General features: G+C 42.3%; 1 protein-coding gene across 1 annotated transcript in view; it reads left to right on the top strand.

The window, feature by feature from the left end:
- SGSM2 (small G protein signaling modulator 2) overlaps positions 1–21,177 on the top strand; it is a 60,486-nt gene extending 39,309 nt beyond the window's left edge. The window contains exons 10-23 of the mRNA XM_009318810.1: positions 615–775; positions 1,302–1,431; positions 6,464–6,614; positions 7,175–7,239; positions 7,629–7,774; positions 8,234–8,362; positions 12,355–12,537; positions 13,666–14,070; positions 14,784–14,908; positions 16,174–16,256; positions 16,735–16,844; positions 18,144–18,240; positions 19,486–19,653; positions 21,074–21,177. Of these exons, the coding sequence (XP_009317085.1) occupies positions 615–775; positions 1,302–1,431; positions 6,464–6,614; positions 7,175–7,239; positions 7,629–7,774; positions 8,234–8,362; positions 12,355–12,537; positions 13,666–14,070; positions 14,784–14,908; positions 16,174–16,256; positions 16,735–16,844; positions 18,144–18,240; positions 19,486–19,653; positions 21,074–21,162 (2,042 nt within the window). The 3' untranslated portion in view covers positions 21,163–21,177. The remainder of the gene's footprint in view (positions 1–614; positions 776–1,301; positions 1,432–6,463; positions 6,615–7,174; positions 7,240–7,628; positions 7,775–8,233; positions 8,363–12,354; positions 12,538–13,665; positions 14,071–14,783; positions 14,909–16,173; positions 16,257–16,734; positions 16,845–18,143; positions 18,241–19,485; positions 19,654–21,073) is intronic.
- Positions 21,178–21,554: the final 377 nt, after the last annotated feature.

The following is a 21,554-nucleotide window of genomic DNA, read 5'->3' on the forward strand; positions in this document are numbered from 1 at the left end:
CACCTACCTACCAGACTGGAACTCGCAGCCGTGCTGCGGAACACATCCTGCTCTTAGAGATCCTCCCTTTACCCAGGTGGCTTCAGATGCCTCATTCATTCAGTTTTGGAAAAGGAAACTAAGAACCTAATTCACTTACATTCTTTTGAAAATTGTACAAGATGCAGATTATTATGCTTAAAAGAGTATCCAGAGCCCAGGGTGGTTTTCCTTATTTGTGCTAAATTTCTAGTGACAGTGAAGATAGATGAGAAAAATTTACAACAGGGAATGTGACTTGCTGGTTCTCACGAGAATAAAGCTGACAGCCTCTGGTTATATCCATTAGGTTGGTTTTCATTCTAAATTGTGTGTCCTTTGTCAAGTTATGTCATACATCAGAGACTTAGTTTAGTTATTCCTTTACTATTTATTATTATTTATTATATTACTGTTGTATCTTGAGCTTCTTTAGGACTAAAGGACTGACATCATCCCTAGATTGCACTGTGACTTACAGAGGTTTATTTATCTACTTAGAGATGATCACAAATAAAATTTACTTAGAAGGTAAGAGCAAAAAATAGAGGTTCCGATGTAACAGTGTGGACTCCCCTTGTCCTCCTTTGCAGCAGAAAGCAGATGGACGTTAGTCTTGGTGAGTCAGGATGGAACTCAGAGACCTCCGCTGCACTTCCCCCAAGGAGGTCACCTCCTCGCATTTCTTTCCTGTCTGGAAAATGGTCTTCTGCCTCGTGGTCAGCTAGAACCACCACTTTGGTCCCAACAGGGCAAGGTACTGCCTTTTCTGAGGAGCTGCTTGTAGTAGGTAGGGATGATCTTAATGTCTTTGTTCAACCAGCGTCCTGCTCCACAGAGTCTGGGCATTGATTTCCAGCTGCTTTATAATAAAGTGGGAGGCAAAATAACTCCATTTAATCCAATTTGATTCTTATACAGATAGCCTATAAAAATTGTTCATACTTTCAGGACCCCATTGAGCAATGAACTGGAATCTGCTATTGTATCAAAATATGAACCCAAACAATAGGGACCAAGACTCAAATGGACTGGGACATACTTGCTGTCAGAGGCTTGGATTATTTAAGAAGCAGCTGTGTTTTTTCAGTACATGGAAAAGTTGTGTGAACTACCCCTAAACCACCTGCTATATATGATTCTACTGTTGTTTTCTCCTGCACCTCCTCCCAACATTGAAAGTTTAGTTTTAAGATTTAAGATGCCAAAGGTCTGAAGTACTTAGTTGGTTGTGCTCTGTTAGTCATTCGTAGCTGAATGTATGGAATCATTATTTTCTCTAGGGTAAGGTATTTCCAAAGCTTCGAAAACGGAACAGCAACAAATCAGTGGACCTAGAGGAAATGCCAGCTGAAGATGCTTCTACAGACTATGTGTTCAGAATTATCTATCCAGGACACAAGCATGATAACAGTAAGTGCCTTTGTTCTGCTTTGTTAAGAAAAAGCAAACAAAAAACCGAACCAAAACAAAAACCTAGGAAAACCTTGAAGTAATATCCTGGGAAGTAACTGAAGGTAACAGACAAGCCAGGTTTTGGGGGGCGGGGGGGAACCTATCGCAAACTTTCATTGTGTGATAATTGTGATCAACAGGTACAGCTTACTGTAGGTTTCCTTAATGCAGTGAAACTTGTTATCTTAGTGGAAATGGAGTTGAGGTGGGGAATCTTATTTATATTTACTCTGTGTTTTGCAGAGGAAGTTTTCAAAATACTCCCCTGGGCTTGCAAACTAAGACTAAAAGCAAAAAGATTGCTTGACTAGCCAAGAGCAGTTTTGCTCCCAAAGTGAGGATATTTTTATTGGCCACACTGCTTGCTCATAATGTTGTTATTAGGAAAAAAAAAACCAAAACAAACCATAAACTCAACTCTTAAAGTACCCCAAGAACTCCCTGGGCTAAGTTTTCCTGGCTTGGAAGCAAGAATTAACAATGGATAAATAAAGGCCCTTCCAAGGAAACTAAATGAATTCCCAAGCACCAAACCACCTCATGTCATCAGTGAATACAAATTCCTTACATGCAAGAAGGCATTTGAGCTAGTTCTCAAACAGCGTGTTCGGTTTTATTCCCCTTGGCAAAGAAGCAAGAATTTCCCAGGAAGATCAGACCCTAAAGTTTACAGGGGATTTGGATTTACTGCTCATACTGGGACTTACTGCAGCTGAAAAAGCAGAAATCTCAACTGAACCCGCCTTACCCCAGGGGACTGAACCACAATGGTTGCCATGCTTTATTAGGGCTTCTGGATTTGCACAGGTAAGTTCATGCACACACCAGCAAAAGCATTTTCAGCCTTTGCCTGAATCAAGGGGACTGCAGATTCTGTGGGCACATTCAGCACAGACCTGCCTGTAGAGTGCAAGACAGAGCGAGCTGGCTCCTGCCTTAGGCTTCCTTAGGAGGAGGCCTGTACCTTGCATGTTTGCAGTGCCAGACAGAGCTGGGGAGCAGAATGTTTGCTGTCTGGGTGCATCTGGCACAGGTTTCAGAGTGGAAAAGAGGCCACAGCATTGATAAAGGCATGGTGAAGGAGAGAAGCTAGTTGGAGCCTAGAACTCCCATGGATTTTTGCTAAAAAGCATACTCACCTACTGCAGGCTGGCATTGGGACCTTTCTCCATTGCCATGATGTGACACATGTGCTCTGGGAACACAGCCTGTGCACAATCAGAAGCTGGCCTGTGTTTGGTGGAGCATGCTTTTTTTCTGTAGGAAACTCATTTTTCATACCCATTTACAGGAGCTTGTGCCTTCAAGAAGAGGGCAGGATTCAAGTCCTTTGTCTTTGCTGAACATGTCCTTTTGAGCTTTCCCACAGAATCGAGTTCTCTCTTCTTATGCTCCTCTTTCACTATTTTCTTTGAGCAGTAACTATTAACTACCACCACTTAGCTGCCAGCCGCTCTGCCTCTGTTGACGATGATGAGGAGGAGGAAGATAAGCTACACGCAATGCTATCAATGATCTGCTCTCGGAACCTCACAGCTCCTAATAGGATGAAAGGTTTTTATCCTCCTCCCCCTGTGTCCCAGAGCTCTATTGCAGCTCGTTCCACTGATGCATACAACAGTGTTGGCATTATTATAGGGAAAAACATTTCACTCATGCCACGAGATCTGGAGATTAAGTTGGCTGTGCAGAGAGGCTGGGAATATGCTCACAACCTATGGGAAGTGGAAACAACAGCATCTTCCCTCTCCTTTGAGCATGTGTGCTGCTGAACAGACAAACCTTCTCTCCTTCCGGAGGCTTCCTGCCCCACCTTCATAAAAGCTGGGTACTAGAGCATGCTCACACAAGAGGAGGAGGGAGTATAACAGGTCTTTGTATTCTCCCTCCATGAGCTAGTCGTGTACAACATAACAGACTGGGGAGGGCAGCCTTGCATAGGAAGGATCAGAGGTGAACCATTACAGCAATAGTAGAGATGTGCTGGGCAAAGTGAGAAATGGAGTGTGCCTCTGTAGCCAGAATAGGGCAGAAGTGTAGTGAGTTACAGTTTCAGCCCAGGGATGGTTCAAGTATGCATGCTCCCACACTTTGGATACCTCTGTAAGGTAGCAGAAGCGTGCAGAGAAGATTGTATGGAGATGCAATACCTTTCTGTGGTTGGGTGGTTTCATTCCACTTCTTGCATTCATAGGCTAGGTGGGTTTCGGATATCAGCTGCAAGACTCCCCACCCTCCAAAATTTGTCATCTAATTCTTTTCCTAAAGCAATTCATAACAGATGTATTAAGTCGGTATTCTCAGGAAGTGTATGTATTAGCAAGCATTCAGGATCTAGTAGCGTAGTTCTGGAGACTGAAATCCTTGCTTTCTCAAAGGAGGAAGCTGAATGTTGTACAAAATAATCCACTCCCCAGGCCAACCCCCTCCTGCACAGCTTGGATTCTAAGGCTTGTAGTTGTTCAGAAGACAGGCAGGTGTTGTCGAGGCCGCTCCACTAGTTCATGTGAAATCTCTCCCCCCTCTACGCTTACCAGTTACGGCACAGCTTCAATACCGCCAGACTTTTGGCCTTGATACCTCTTGAGTGCATGTGCCAAGTCTGGCGCGCTCCTGTTATAATCAGAACAGCCTCCGCCTCTTCCTAATAACTGGAGCGTATCAGCAAGAACAGAATCTTCTCTGTTATCAGGCTGTAAAGTAGCTCTCAAAAGTCTGACATCTGCAGAGGAGGTAGGAAGGAGAGCAACTGCTTGCAAGTTTGGCTCTTGTCTATATTTTTCATTCGTTACGTTAGCATGAATGTGCTTTTTTGGTATTTCTGTTTCCTAAGAAAAATACAGCGTATCTTGACTACAGATAAGACGCTCGTACCTTTAAATAGTGGAGCAATGATTTTGGTTCCAAATAGATGTTAGCCCTGGTCTGGTGGGACTGACTGTAGGAGACAACAGTTGCCCTGCATCTCTGTATAGTGCTTAAGTTCTGTTTAGGTAGGATATGAACATGTGTTCAAGGAGATCCTCCTCATTTCTTCTAGGCTGCCCACACGCTTATCCCAAGGTAGTAGTCCCTAGAAACTGACAAAGCCCAGCCCAAGTTAATAAAGAGTTCTTGGAAGGTATGGATGGAAAGAAACTCCAAAAATACTGCATTCCCCTTGAAAAAAGATACTCTTTCAGGAAGTTTCTGTGTGTCTTAACCGATCATGTCTGGATATGGGTGATAACGGAAAGGAGGAAGGTCTAACACTGCCACATACACATGTTAAGAGGCTAATGCTGTGATCTAATGCATAAGAAACACAATTTAGTCTTTAGTCAGGTGATGGAAATTTTAAGTTGTCCCAGTAGAACGGCTGTCAGATAACTGCTTTTGCTTATTTAATCTTGAAGGTAATGGCAGAGTTAGGAATATGTCTGCTGTTTGAGTAGTGATTCCCGCTGAACTAGATTGGATTGGCTGTTGTCTCTCCAGCAGCATCCCTTTTAAATAATGACAACACTGTTGTAGCAGGTTTGCTAGCCATTTGCTTTCACATTTTGCAACATGCTCGACTTTTGCATGTAGCTGAAGTTACAGATAACACCACTACAATTAAATAAAAGATGCTGTTCACTCTAATTCTTCACTAATTCAGGTACCTTTCATCTGAATCTTTAGGTTCTGTGGGGTTCTTTCCTTGTTTCTCTAAAAAATAAAATAAAAAATTAAAACTGAAAAACCCACTTTTCTTGTTTGTAGAGGGGAGGCAAAAAATAATCATCTAAAAATGCTTGTCCAATGGTTTTTATTTGAAACCAGTAAGAAGCTGCAATAAATACTGGGTCATTCAGCTCCTTCCTGAAGAATTAAGGTGAAGAGCATTTTTGCATCACACTTTGTTTTGTGAAATGAAATACACATGACTGCTTCCGCATGAGCCTGTGCTTTTTCTGTTAACAAATGTTTTTACTCCACTCCTTCCTCACCTATGCCCACTTTCTAATAGGCACTACTAAAATGCTTTATGCTACCTTGATTTAAAATGCATGAGATGGTTTGGAATTGCCCCTACCACCACCCAACAAATGTATGTTTTGAAAGCACGGCCCAGGGGACTGGATTTTGCTTACAAATGTTAATTTGGTGACATGCAGTATTACGGCATTTGCCTTAATTTTAATCATGGGTGAGCTGAAAGGCCAGTTATTTATTATAAAACAAAAAACCCAAGAGCTCAAATGCCAGCTGGGAAAGTTGAAGAGCTGAAGCCAAGCTTTCTGAAGGCAACGGGTGATTTTTTGGGTTGCCTTCCTGAAGCTGCTTAAAAAGGCAAATAGATTTGGTGGAGCAGGGATAACTCAAGAAGCTGCACTGTACTGTTGGATCACATTTTCCTGCAGAGTATCCTACTTTTATAAACACAGTGTTGACATTAGTAGGACTTGAACTATCCTTCCGCGCTTAATATTTTAGGATCTGGTTCTGAGGGGGAAAGAAGCATCTTCTGAAAATAACTGAATCAGTTTGTCTTAATTTCTTTTATGCTCAAACTTTCACCCTAGTTGGACTAGCAGTTATGTGGCTGATTCCAGGAACTGCAAAATAAAATTCTGAGACCTGAATTAAATAGAAGGTCAGGTTAGATGATCTCTTCTGGCCATGAATAACATTACCATAGCATTACACAAGAACCAGCTTCAGTTTTTACTGCAGCACCCTTTTCTCTGTTCTCTTGAAACACGAACTGGGATGTGCATGGGCAAGAAAGGGTGAAATGGTGAAGGGACCTGACTTTATGGGAAGTGACCGTGCACAGCATGCAGCTGGTTTAGATGTGCCGAGAGCAGTATTTCTGAGGTCACTAGGATGGTGCTCTCCCCTTTTTGGAATCAAGGTTCAGAACCTGCTGAGAAGTAAAGCATGAAGCCATCAGGATGCACAGAAGGAAGAGGGGGAAAGAAGAAGAAAGGTTGATGGCCTGCTGTGTTGTTTGGTTTTTCCCTAGACGCCAGCGAAATGATAGAGATGCAAGGCTTTGGGGCAAACTTGCTTTCGTGGCAGCTGGAGCACTGCAGCCAAGGCTCCTCATGTGTCTCCTGTTCAACGGGCAGCTCTCCCTATGATATACCCAGCTGCTGCAACTGCATCCATGATAGGTAAGCAAGTTGAGCAGAGAGCTTACCTGGGAGACTTTGTGCATGCCACAGTTAAAAGCAGGAAGGTTTTATCGGTTGCAGCACCAGAGACGAAGAGTAACAATTTTCAAGTAGTTTCTAACATAAAAAGATGGAGTTATACAGCAAGAAATTTAGTTTATTAAAACTAACCTATTAAACTACTCTCAAGTCACATTTTGATAGAAAAATTGCATCTATTTCTCCTGTGTGCTTTAATATAATTCAGCTCTGGAACCGTTTTCTTTACCAAGTCATTAACAATTACAATGAAGGGCAACAATTCATCTAATTTGACAAGGACCTTTACAATGCACCTGCAGCAGTTGTAGCTAAATGTGCCGGGTGAATCTGTTTTGGGCCAAAACGCTGGTGGGGAGAATGCTTTAAAAAGTGTAATTTGTCATTATTGTTGTCCTTTAGCTAAATAAATCTTGGTGCAGAGAAAGAATTGCTATGTGTAGGTCATAGGGATCAGCGTAAAATTCATGATGATCTCTGTCCTCGTGACCTATCGTGTTCCTGTTAATGTGTCTCCACAGAACTCCATTGAAGATGTTGTGTGAAAGCATGAAGAGGCAAATAGTTTCCAGAGCCTTTTATGGATGTAAGTGAAGAAAGCAGTCCAAACCCAAATTTATTGTTGAGTCAGATCACCTCAGGGCAGTAGGGTGGACGTGACTCAAGAATCACAGCTTCATAATTCCATTATTTGTGGGTTTTACATATAGCAATGGGCGAACTGATGCTTAGTGAAGACAGAATGTAGTTTTACACTGCAGCATAATAGTCTGCTTGGATTTTACTAGTCTGTGAAAGATTTATTTAATCTTTGGCTCTGTTGCAATTCTTCATTCTTATACAGTACAATGCAAGTTTAGTTCATAAAGGATTATTAGCAGCAGGTTTAAAATGTCACAGCTTCATCTTCAGAAAGGGGCTCCTGATATTAGGTAGATTGCTCATTTATAAGTTTACCTCCCGCCCCAACCACAGGGCTTGCCTACTGCCGCCATTTGTCGACAGTGCGAACACATCTGTCTGCCCTCGTGAACCACACTATTATCCCACCTGACAAACCATCCAGTGCTGCAGGAGGCCTGACTAAAGAGGTCTGGAGCAAGTATCAGAAGGACAAGAAGGTAAGTAACAGAATACCTTTATGATCATTAATTAAACTAGCTCCCACACACTGCTGCAGCGAGCATGGTATCCCTTAGAACTGGGATAACCAGGAAGCATTAAAGGTGTTTTCTAGTCTTCACAGGATCACTTCTCTTTCTAGTGAGAGTGAGTCAATTCCTAAAACCTCTTTTATCCTTTGCATCTCTGATGATGGCAAAGATATCATAACATCAAAACAACTGATCTCATGACTCCTCTAGTCTCTTAAAAGTTAGGTTATTTTCATGGGAGGCATGACAACTTACGTTAGACCGGATTTGAGCTAGGGCCCTAAAGGCATGCATGAAGTTGCAAAATGTATTTAGTGCCGCGCATGCATTTCACTGTCTTTATACTTGGTATTAAGTGAATGTGAGCATGCCTGAGGAAAATAAAGACGTATTACTTTCAATACTTCTTTCTCCTGACTGCTGTAGAATTACAAGGAACTGGAATTACTAAGAAGAGTTTACTACGGTGGGGTACAGCATGAGATTCGAAAGGAAGTATGGCCATTCTTGTTAGGTCACTATAAATTCGGCATGGCCAAAAAGGAGATGGACCAGGTAAGCACAGCTTTCCGGAGATCTGAATTATGTTTGCAGAATAGGTTTTGTTTTCTGAATAGCAAGTGTTAGTCTTTATTATTGTTTAATATTCCTAAGGGAAAAATGCTACTGAAAACATGAGTGACACATGTTAGTAGAGGGATTATGATATCGTGTTATCATGTCTGAAAAATCACTAAAAGGGAGTTCTTTATTGAAGTCAGGAAACCTGCATTCAGCCTCTGCCTGCGACATGCGCTTGCCCCGAGCAAATCCTGTTTTCACAAATTTGTCACTTATAAAATGGGGAGACACTCATATTTGGATAGTAATTTGAGTTATCCCTCTTTTATATGGTGTGTTGGCTGAGTTATGCTTCAAAATGCTCTTTGAAATAACTACTTTATCGACATGATACTGCCACTGCATGTGCGGAATGCTACTGGAGCTGTGAACAGCCCAGAAGTACCTTCTGAAGTGCACTTGGAGTTACTGTCTAGAGGCTAAAAATACCCAGAGGAGGGTTTGATTTGTACATTCATTATGCTTTTGCTAGACTTAAATAAGATGTGCCTCTGTAAAACACAAGGTACAATTTCATGAGAGACACTGTTCCTCTTAATATCTCCCATGCTGCTGCTAACGCTGATCAGTGAATAATTGCCTAGGTTATGTCACAGCCTTATTTCACAGTCTGAAACTTGGCATTAAGTATATAGTTTCCATTAATGAAACTACAATTTGCCCATCTCTTAGTTATATTCTCTCCCTTTGTTAATCTGTTTATAGCAATACCAACTTCTTACTTTGCTGAGTGCTTTCATTTGTAGTAATTACTGGGCAAGTGCCTTGATAATAAACCAGGCTGGTAACAAACTGATAGGGCTGGGCAAAACGGCACAGTCATGCCTTCACTCAGCTACGCTTACTAACAGAAACTGGATGTGGTCCTAAGCCAGACTGCTGAGAAAAAGACAGCAATACTCCAGTTCCTTACTACTATATGCTTTCCGTAAGCGTCTGCTAGGCTACACCAGCCTTCATCTGATCCAGCATAGCTGCCACACGAATGCGGTGTGGCATTTTTATTGCAGTACTGAGCCAAAGCTAATATACTACCCTCAGGTGATGCGTAATAGGCTCAGGCTCATACCGTAACACAGCTGTACAGCTGATCATGTGCAGAGCAAGAACTTAAGTATAGGCCTACTGTGATGAGCAGATCGGGTAGTGCCTCCGCTAGCGTAAAGGTCTCCTGCAGTCCTTGGGCTCACAGGTAGTGGGAGCACCCGTCTGCCATTACAGACCCCAACACTGCTGCTGGTCTTACTCCTTGGCTGTTGAGGAAAGGGATGTTCTCCTTCGCAGAGCCATAGGACTATAGTAGGACACTGCCCTCTGGGTAAGGTCTGGATTTGTATGTTGGTAAAACATTGCTTTTAACTGACATTAAGAATCACCCAAATGTTTGCTGAACTGTCTAGAACAGTAATGAGGTTTGCCCTGGAATATAATTAACACATTAATCTGCTTCTCTGTCAGTGTTATTACCAGGGAGGTAGCACTCATGCAGTAGCTGATCCTGTTCTGGATTAAATGGATAAGGAGTGGTTTATATATCAAAACATTTGGCATTTGCTAACTCCCAATTATTTTATATTCCAAGGGATAGTTTATATCCCTGTGAGCACCTGCAGATCAGAAGGGCAGCCTGACCTAGAGCCTTGCAATGGAAAAATTAGCTATCTTGCAAACAGTGGGCACTTTATATTTTTCTTACTAAAAATTGCTACAGTAATTTGACTTGTTTTTCCTCACACTAATCTTTTTAAACCAGTTCTGAACACGGATGGAGAAATATACCCCATAACTGTTCAAACTGGGTCGCAATCCAGATTCTTCACCCTGAATCCAGTCATCTTTGTAGGTATTTACATTTAGATTTTCCGGCTATAGTGTGTACATCAAGAATGTTCCGCTGTGCACTGCTGAGGCAAATTCCTGCCCTCCCGTGACATCAGCATCGGAAGAAGACAAAGTACCTCAGAAACCACCAAGGGCAGTAAGTCCTGCTGGTTGCCTCATCTCCTGAAGGCCAGGCAAACTGCCTCAGGAGAGAAGCAAATCCAGACATCCAGTCAGGCTGATACATTGCCGTAGTCCTGCTGGAAAGTACATCTGTTCTACAAGGGAACTTGCTCTACCACCCCTTTTTGCATACAGCACAAGTTGAAAGAAGAAGTCCTTCAGGAGCACCACGTGGGCTGGTTCCCTAACTCTTACTGTCTTGGTGAAAAAGGGAGGGCCCTTCCAAACAGTTCTATGAATTTGGTTCAGAGCTTCAGCTTAGCTTCTGGCTAAATTGCAGCACTTCCAGATGCAGTGTGAATTTATTACATTTTCCTTTGGTGCTCCATTAATTATACTTTTTTTTTAAACTCAAATTTTCAAGAAATACAGGATATTGGAGGTTTCTTGCATAGATTGCATTTTGCTGTCTGTTCTCCACAGGTATATGAACCATCAGATTTATGATCCATGTGTAGAAATAGAAGGTATGTCTGGAACTGAAAAAAGGACCCAGATACTTAGTTTTTAGAGTGGGAGATCTGGAGCCACAACTCATGGATTCTAGCCCCAGCTTCAAAGGGCACATGCCTGTTTACAGCTAGAACATAAGAGATTTGGCAGGAAGAGAGAAATACTTGAGTCCATTTGTGCAATAGGAATTACAGTAAATTCATAAAGATATGTTGCGAGGTATAAAAGATCTGATCTGCAGAATGCAAGCTCCTATAGGAATTTTCCTATAGGAAAATTTTTTTCCCCTGAGTTTGTAGCGTACTAACACAGGGGTGCTCCAAACCTTATCTGGAATTCTAATGAGCTACTCAACACCAGTAGTAAATAACAGTAGTAACAGACTCCTCAAAGAAATGTTGGAGTCTAAAGCTTACCATTGAATGTAAGAGTCTATTAAATGAATGACATGAAAACAGTCATAACGTTTGCACGTATAGGAAACTTATCGTGTCCTTATCTGAGGTCATCGCAGGTGATTTATCATCTTTGCCTTCTGATGATATTTTTGCAGTCCTCCATCAGTATCTGGGGCACTCCCAAACATGGCTGTCCTCCAGCTTTCTACTAACTGTTGTATTTTATGATTTATGACTCAACAGCTACCTCAAGTGACAAATAGCCTGCAGCTCTTAGCATGAATGCTCTGGTAGCAACTCTAGCCAGCAGAGTCCAGAGCCTGAAGCCAACTCACAATTGCGGTTTCTCTTCAGCTCTTGACAAGTGACAGAGTAGTAAAATTACTACGTGTCCCTTAATAGCTCAAGGGGGGTTTCTGTGTCTGTCTTTCAACAGAGGAAGCCAGAAGTGGCAAAAATCTGTTTTATTACTATGGGAACCAGAGTGGTTGGATCTGGCCGTGCGCAGTGCAGCCCCAAGACTGGGGCTGTGTGAGCTGGGATTTCTACTGTTCAGGAGTCTCTTCCAGCATCTAACTCTGTACAGGCTGATGTATAGAAACCTATGACCTGGAATTCATTGCAAGGGCTATGTTAGAGTTGGAATAGAGGAGGAGTTGGGAAGGGAGGTGTAATGAAATTAGGAATAATCCCATTAGAGGCAGCAATTGCTCCATCAGATTGCATCTGACTTCTATGTAAGGTTTCACATGACAGACAGTGACATCTTTTGTTCTTTCCTGAACAATGTCAAAGCACTGTTGATAGCGTATATGCATGCTTATATGAATCTTTCTGGTGTCTACAGTGATAGTTTATTCCCTGCAGTAAATACGCAACACCTTGCTGCTCCAGTCATTGCGCCTTCCAGTCACAGTGATGTGTGCTCTAGCAAGAGGGCTTCAGGATCCTTCAGGCTTTTCGTTTGAGACATTACACTTGCTTTAGACCTCCCCCTCCTGGCTTCCACTCATTGTTAATGCTATCTTTCAAGGAGGATCAGCATTTCGGGGTCTGTCTGTCTGTCTGCAGGTGGATGAAGACATTGCTCTCCGGTATCAGAAGGTCATGGCTGAGTGGAAAGCCTGTGAGGTCATTGTAAAGCAGCGAGAGAAAGAATCGCATTCTGCCACACTGGCAAAGTTTTCGTCAGGCAGCAGCATTGACAGCCATGTCCAGCGACTGATTCACAGGGACTCTACCATCAGCAACGATGTAGGTACTCCCTTCCCATTCACCCGTATGATGCAGGCAGCACGGGAGGCTAGGCATTTGCAGAGGTACAGCCCAGGGAAGCAGACACTTAGGTTAGCACAGCTCCATCAGTCTGGGACTACTTGAATCCTGTGCAGAATTTGAAGCTCTAGTGCCTCCATAATAGAGCTAAGAGCAGATCTGTATTTTGGTTAGTCTGTAGCTGTTCTTAAGCAGGACCTGCCTAAAGGGCTTTAAGGTTCACCTACTATAGAAGATCCTTCTCTCAGAGGAGGAATAGCTTTCTAGATCTCTTACTTGTAGGTCCTTTATTCAAATCCAGCATAGAGCAAAAGATCGCTACTATTAAAGCATATTTTTGCTTCTGTCATGTCCCTGATTGACAGGTTGGGTGTGATTTTTATAGTTTGGGAGAGGGGACATTTGTCAATCTAAGGTAAGATACTAAGCAGTAGAAGGGCAAACTGAATTAACCCCTCTGTAACTTGAATAACCAAGAAAGGGGTTTCTTTTCATATTGTTGGACAGGAATGCTGGCATATGTGTGCCAAATGTGTCTATAGGCATCCATTACTTACGCAGATTTCAAACAGTTAGCTAACTGATTTCAGTAAGGCAAGAGAGAAGAGAACTTGAAATAGTTCAACAAAGAGTTTTTTAGCAAGAGAAGAGGTAAAGTGGTTGCGTGAAAAGAATTTGAAGGCCAGTCTTGACTTCAAACAGCAGCAGCTGAACTGGATTGTCAGAGGCCTGAGGTGTGTTGGTTGTCTTCAAAGATGTATTGCAATGACCAGATGTTTTATTGCTGGTGTTGCAGGTCGGGAAGCTTCGCTGCTTTCCAAGGTATTTCTAATTGAAGATTATGAAATGGGGAGACATCATCATAGGAGATGGATATGAGATTACAAATTGGTATTATTTTTACACTTACAGTCTCAGTATAAAGACTGAGTGAGGAGCTCTCAACTATTTGCATGCAGGGAAGCTCTATTAATCAGTAATCTTGTTCACTGCAGTAATGTAGTCATTTTTCTCTCGTGGCTGGAGGTTTGTTTGCTACATTAATGTTTTTTGCTTCTCTATTCTTCTCTGCTTTATCCGAATCTTCTCTCCCCTGCCCACCCTCAGGTCTTTATATCTGTAGATGAAATGGACTCAGCGGAGCGGGACTCAAAAGGTCAGGACGACCCCACTTTCACCGTGGTGTCTGCCGACACGCCAGCAGCAGTAGCTGCCATAGAGCAACAGTCTGTGGAGTTTGACTCCCCCGACTCTGGGCTGCCATCCTCGAGGAACTACTCTGTGGCCTCGGGCATCCTGTCCAGTATTGATGACGGACAGAGTGTCTCCTTCGAAGATGGGGCTGAAGAAACGGCTAGCACTGACTTGGAAAGGACTGACCCAGACACACCACGTATGCAGAAAGCCAAGTCAGTTGTACTGCAGTCTCAGGATTCTGTATCAGAAGAGCAGCTGTGTTCCCAGGTGGATTATTTAATGGATGTTGCTTCTGTCTGCGCTGCATCCTACACAGTAGGTCACAACATCAGTATCATCGTCTCTCTGCACAGCATTGCTTTTCTAGCAGAGACTTGTACTTTTTCAGATAGGATTTAATGAGAGACAGTCCCAAACTAGAACTACAGGTGGTGGGACGATAACTGAGGGTTTTTGCGTCGAAATCTTTTCATCTGGATTTTGAGCTAGATTGGAAATAAGACAGCAAGAAAAATGTGGGTCTTTTTTTGAGAGGGAGGGCAAGGAAAAGAATGTGATATGGTTCTAGCAGCTAAAAATTTCCGGGGGCTGGGAGGAGGTGCGGGGATGTGGACAACACACCACTTGTAAGATTTCAGTGTCATTTAATTCAAACTAAACACTGCATTTAATCAAATCGAACCACAACCTAAATCTAGATTCAAGACTCCACCGACTCTATTAGTGTTGCTGTCAACAGATGAGTAGCTGAGTTTTTGCCTCTCTCTGCTGAAGTTGTTCAACTAGAAATAACTATGTTGTTCAAGTATGAAATAACCCTTTGGAAATGGAACAGGCTTGGAACATTTACCAGTGAAAGCGTATGCATTTTACCTGGGATTTTTTACAGTAATCAAGTATTTTGACGCTCTCATATGCCCAAAGTATAATTGTACTATTTCTGGTTTGTTGATTCTCAGAGCGAATCTGCACCAAGTCCTGGGAATGCTCTAAACTCAGGAGATCTAACTAAAACTCTTCTCTTCTAGATAGAGTTATTGGACACTGTTGCCTTAAATTTGCACAGAATTGATAAAGATGTCCAGAGATGTGATCGGAATTACTGGTATTTTACTGCTGATAACCTGGAGAAGCTCCGAAATGTCATGTGCAGGTAATACAGCTTGTAAACTGAACTGCTTCTCACATTTCTGTCGTAATTCATGAACTATAATAATATGAAAATAATAGTCTGTACAAGAACACTAATGAACTTAAAGCTTGCAAGGAGGAGGAACAGGTAGGATGGTAGGTTAGAGAGTATGGGTATGATAGGCGGTCCAAGTTTGGAATGCAGGCTTGAGAAGATTCTCTTTCTACCTCAAGAGACAGACCCTATCAGTCACCTTGAACTATTCTCTAAATGCACTATTAGCTTTGGTTTCCTACTTACGAGGATAATATATCCATGCTTTAATGGCATGCTATAAAGATGACAATAATTGTGAGGTGCCCAGATACTGTGTTGAGGGACATGTATTAAGCAGACAGAAAGACTACACCTTCAAATCAAAACAGCATCTTTGACCACTGAGACCAGCTGGAATCCATAGAAAGCTAGTTTTCACTTTTAGGAATGCAAATTGCCATGAAGGCTAAACACACTTAGAGCAGAAAGTGTCATAGACTTTAACACTCGGAAAAGATACCAAGATTCCACCTAGGGGAAAAAAGAAAACAAAAGCCAAAAAAACCCAGGTACTTTTTAAAAATCTGGGCTTTTTTTCCATGGACTGTTATGCTTTTGTTAGCTGTTTTTTCACAAACTACTGATAGGCAAGCCATGTGTGTTAAGGTATGGTCCAAGCAGAAAACAATAGAGAGCTGTGAAATACTCTGGACTGTGAAGTGTCAAAAAGTTCTGACACACACATTCAACAGCTGCTTAAGATTTGATCTCGCATAATCAAATTAGACTTCAATACAATTTTTGGCTTTTGAGGGACAGGAAGAATAGTAGTTTATTATTAAGTATATTATTAAGGTATTAGTTTATTCATCCTGCAAGTAGACAATTGATCACATTCTTTTACCCTTTCACACAACACATTAAGTGCCTACGGCAAGAGTCATATTACAAGAGAGACTCCTGTCTCACATGCTGCTTTGTCCTCATCGTGGATTGTTTACAGACTTTAGTTTTCCTGAAAAAAAAAAACCAGCAGAAATACTCACCATTTTATACCAGTATGTTGGAAGATTTGAATTGTTTTAGTTCTTCTCTGGACTTCTAGCTTTATCTTTTACAGCACTCTAAAACAAGACACTTAAAAGCTTCCAAAAGGAGTTGTATTTTAGGTGCAAGACAAATTTTTGATGCCACCATGCAGGAAGAGGATTTTTAATCCTATTATCTCTTCTGTTTTCTTCTTCCTGCAGTTATGTTTGGGAGCACCTAGAAGTTGGTTATGTTCAAGGCATGTGTGACCTCCTGGCTCCTTTGATGGTTGTACTTGACAATGGTAGGAAGCGTTTTCTTTTGGAACACGTGGGTATCTTTAGGGAGGCCTTTCTTTAGAAATGCTGTTTCAGAAGTTGTATGCATTAACCAGGGCTAGCTCACCAGGAAAATCAAACCTGCAGCTCTTGATTTGTATTTTCTTTACATGCGGCTGTTGTTGAAATGGCAAACATTAGCATCTCAGGGATTCCCTGTTCACTCGCTGACTTCCAGATTAAATTTTACTAAATTTTCAAAGTAGCTGTGTTCCTGCAGTTGCTGAAGCTGAAAACTCAACTGCAAGCTGGGTTCTTTTGAAACATAATTAGTAAAAATGGTCCAGAGTCAGGTACTGTCTTCTGTTTCATCTAAATACTGGTGATGGGATTAGGGAACAGCAAAGGGGAAAACCTGGTTTTTCCCTTGTCCTGCAGTACGTAATTTTGGTTCAAGGAAGTCACACAATTAGCAACACCGAGTGTTCTGCATTGTATCTGCAGATCAACTGGCTTACAGCTGCTTCAGCCACCTGATGAAGAGGATGAGCCAGAACTTCCCCAATGGAGGTGCTATGGACACACACTTTGCCAACATGCGGTCCCTAATCCAAGTGAGTCTTTTTGAATTTATTTGAACAAAGATGAGGTTGTGGCAGAGGCTCAGAACTAGCTTGATGCCACGGTGAAGGGCAGGAACTCCAATGGCTGGGGTTCCTAGTCATCTGGTACTTCAGAGCTAGGGAGGATAAGAATTGTTTTATGCAGCCCCAAACTGATTTCCTACTTCTCAGGGAACAGCATTTGCTGTCACAATGAAGAGTGTGTATTAGAGCAGGTCAATTCGTCTTAACTTCACAAACGAAACAAACCCCCCCGACTTCTGCCTCCAGTACACCAGCTACACAGTGTAATGACTCCCATTTATGGCTCGGTCCGGCTTCAACTGAAGTCAATGAGAAATAGCAGTAAGATCCAGCCTTCACTGCTTTTTGGAAGAGAAAACACTGATATTTGTGGCACAAACTTAATTTCTTACCAGTTTAAATAGACCATCGCACAGGATGGTTGCTGAATGGTGGGTTTTTGGATGGATTTAAGGCCTAGACATTCCACTCCAGAAAGCACCAGGCACCTGAGCAGGATTAGCAGAAAGAAGAGTGAGAACATCAGGATAAGCCATTATTTGGTTTGATAGGTGGCATACTAAAAAGTAATGAAAATAGAGGTCAGTCAACAAAGATGATGGCCAGCACGGAGATGGCAGGCAGCACATGAACATACAGCTGCAGTGTTTGTGTTGAGTAGCAAGACAGAGGATGCCACCCTGCTTATCCAGCAGCCCTTAGGATGACATCTATGAGGAATGACTGTAGATGTACTTACACGTTTAAGACATCTATCAGACGTACGGCAAGTAGTAGTTCAGTTCCAGAGAGCTTAGATGTTGCAGTGTGGAACTGTGCCACTGCTCACCAGAATTACAAACTTGCGATGAAAAAGTCTCTCTCCCTTCTTTTCTCCAGGTAAACGGATTTCACTCTTTGCACCCCAGTTCCTATGTTACAATCTGAGAGTAGAGTTGGGTGGGAAGATGAAAATTTGCCACTTGCTGAAAATCAGCAGGATCTGTAACTTGCTGCTTGGACCTTTAAACTCACAGTGCAGATTGACTGTTGTCACCTCATACCTGCACAGCAGTAACGCTTCACCTCATCAGTCTGTGTCAGGGCACCCACATCACAGGCATTTTGCAAACATAGTAAAAAGACAGATCTGTGCTAAGCAGCTGCTGCTGACTAACCACAGGATCAGGTGATAAAGAGCAGCATGGGAGTCTTAACCAGCCTCCAACACCTTTGATCTTGGCTACCTTCAGACGAGATACTGACAGCTGATGTTTTATATTTTAGATTCTAGACTCAGAGCTTTTTGAATTGATGCACCAGAATGGAGATTACACTCACTTTTACTTCTGCTATCGCTGGTTCCTGCTCGACTTTAAAAGAGGTAATGTTCTATGCCTATAGTTTAGAGTTGTGCAAAACTGTGAACAGCTCTGTGTTTTGGTCTAAATGTCTGGATGGTGAGTAGCAGCTAGGCTCACGAGAGTGTTTGTAGCTAGCAAAGCTAATGCAACTCTCAGAGATGAACTAGCACTGGAATGAAGTCAAAGCTTAGAAAGGAGCGTTGTAAATTCCTGATAATGTGGTTGGAGCCAAGTTTCTGCTCACTGCAAATGCCCGTTTGCTCAAGAAGGTGATCCCAAGTTGATCACGCTCCTTTGTAAGCTTTGATACCGCCTTTCTCATCCATTTCATAACAAGGAGCAGCTCAGCAATAGCTCAGGAGCTGTCGTGCTTTGCTGAGTGAGGTACTTTATATACTGTGGGAGCACCCCAGGATCCCTGCACACCCACTCTAACAGAAGTAGTTGCTTGTAATCATTGGGTACAGTGTTACTGAAAAGACCCATCTTGCTATCAGGCAAGTCAGTAGCTCCTTTGCATTACAGATTGACCTGCAAGAATCAAAAGAAGACATCCCTCTCAAATAACCTAAAGCACAAAGGTGATAGAGGGAGATGATACACATCCATCAGCTATTTATTATGAGCAACTACCTGACAGTGAGGGGGGAGGAATTGTGACTTTTAAGTGAATAGTAAATCCTCTAGCTACTCCTTCACAGAGAATTGCCTGTCCCTGACATCCCAATCCCCTGGACCTCACTGTCAGACTGGGCAGAAGATGAGCCTATATGGTTCAAGAAGACAAAGCTTCCACGGGCCGTATCTGAATTGCGGCATGTGTAGACCTAGCTTACCCACATCCACTATACAATTAATTGTTGCTGATTAAAAATAGCAGAGCTCTTGCTCTGATCGGCTCACTGCAAAGCCAAGAAGGCGGCCCTGGATATGCATTCAGATTTGCAGCCTGTCATGTAGCCCTACCTAGAACAAACGGGCCTGCCTGTGCTGCTACCACATGGTTACTGCAGTTTAGGCATCTTCCTGGGGTTGAGTCTGCACCACCACAGCTACATTCTTTCTTAATTTTCCTTTAAACCCAATTCTGTTGCCGTACTTGCACAAGTAAGTGACAGGAGTTGGCTGGAGGAGAGGGGGAGAGGAAAAGGAGTCATCATCGAGTACTATTCATGTCTGCATAAGGCCTGTAAGACGTTAGTTAGAGAGGGGGAAATGGTCAATTTGAATAATCAGATGCTCTTGTAATGTTTATTCCCATTCAGAATTGTTGTACGAGGATGTATTTACAGTGTGGGAAGTTATTTGGGCAGCAAAGCACATCTCTTCAGAACATTTTGTCCTTTTCATTGCCTTAGCACTTGTGGAAGTTTATCGAGAGATTATCCGTGATAACAACATGGACTTCACTGATATCATCAAGTTTTTTAATGGTAAGAGACTTTAAGAGAGCCGTTTTGATAAAAAGCAAGTAATGAGAGTTTGCTCCTTCTCCCTTACTCAGACTAACTGTCTGCAGTTGTGCAGTGTTCTTGCTGTCATGACAAGCCCTGGGTCATGTTAAGCTCTGAATCTCTTACCCCTTCATATAAATGAAGAGCCCAGATTTTCACGTGCTTCCTGAAGATCTGACTTGGCACACACAAACAACGTTTTAAGAGCTACATGGACCACAGAAGATGGTAGCTTTTTCAGTGTCAGTGGTAATTTTTACCACAAAGCAAGCTTCAGAATTTCTGTTAACAAGATTTGCCACAGTGACTCTTTGCCCTTGGTTTAATGGGAGGTGCTAAAATGTTGCTTAATTTTTTGCAAAAATCTCTCGCGGGTTTTAAGATTGCCAGAGTCATTTCTGTTTACAGGGCTTGACCCTGCTGAGGCTGAAACATATAAGCAACTGTTCGTGCAAAACATCCCAAACCGCTTCCATGGTTGATTGCTTACCGTAGTGGTCCATCGATGCTAGCCAACGTGTACTGCCAGAGCAAAAAGTATTCTGCCAACGCAAGCTAGGTCTCTTCCTGGCTGCAGAATGCAAGTGCTCCCTGTTAGGATATTTTAAGAGGTTTGGAAACAATTTTGTGTAATCACAGTAATTTACTAAATGATCAATGCTGTGGCTTTCAGCCATCTGTTGCAGAAGCCCCAAATTTGGTTTTGTTTTTGCCTCAGCCACTCTTATTCCAAAGCTGTACATTAATGCTTCCCTCAAAAAAACCCCACCAAAACAAAAAAAACCCACCCCCAAAAAAACAAAAACCCGCCCCCCAAAAAACCAAACAAAAACCAGCACTTGCCTGAGCTGAATGAAATGTTTGATGTGGAACTGAGGATTCAGGTCTGTTGAGAGCTACTTTCTGATCTTACTTCAAGCTGCAGCGTGCGGACGTCTGTATGTGGAACCATGTGGGCGCGTCGCTCCATGCACATGAAGCCCTTCCTAATTGTAGTTATCATTTGCATCCCAGACACTCCAGCAATAGTCCCTGCCTGGGAGAGGCATCTTTTGATCAAGTTGAGTTCAGCTTTACATTTTTGGGATCCCAGGAGGGCTGTTCACAGGCACGTGTAGGTACAGACCTCCCATTCTTGGTCGGGGGTCACAGGACACTGGGATTTCTGCAACAAGAGAACTGACACCCGAAGGATTAGATCTTGATGCCAGGACCTACAGCACTAAGGGATTCATCCACTTATTCTATTTTTAATTCTACAAACCTAACCCCCTGCAATGCTTTTGGATCGCTGCTAATGTTACACTAATTAATTAATGCTAATGCTACATTAGTGTCAATGCTAGGGCAGAAAAGTTCCTGCTGCTGACAGTTAAGAATGTTTGTCTGTGTCTTTTAGAAATGGCAGAGCATCATAATGCCGAGGAAATTCTGAGGATAGCAAGAGACCTTGTCTACAAAGTACAGACACTGATTGAAAATAAGTGATAATGAACAGACTGTCATTTGAGCCCTGTTGTGAGCTATCGGATGGAGCATTTCTTGCACTGCAACTTCAAAATGGTGTTTTAATTGCATCTTCCATGTAATGAAATAAATATCTAAGAGATTTGTAACAGACTTTTAAAACCAGAACTTTTCCTTCACCAGATAAGGTTTGTGTTTGATAGTCCTTGTTACACTCACTTTGTATTTCTAGACAAAATCTTTTTGCATTCTCTGATTTCCCTCTCTAGAAGACTGTCTATCTACATATTTGAGATACTAAAAAGGGGGGATTTGACATACTAGAACATTTATATTTTGACTTACTGCACCTTTAAAGCCTGGATGCACGTTGTGTGCTCTGCCAGAACCTTCCATGGAGGTAAGGCTGGATC

Source organism: Pygoscelis adeliae, unplaced genomic scaffold, assembly GCF_000699105.1.
Source record: "Pygoscelis adeliae isolate BGI_AS28 unplaced genomic scaffold, ASM69910v1 Scaffold392, whole genome shotgun sequence".
Classification (NCBI taxonomy): domain Eukaryota; kingdom Metazoa; phylum Chordata; class Aves; order Sphenisciformes; family Spheniscidae; genus Pygoscelis; species Pygoscelis adeliae.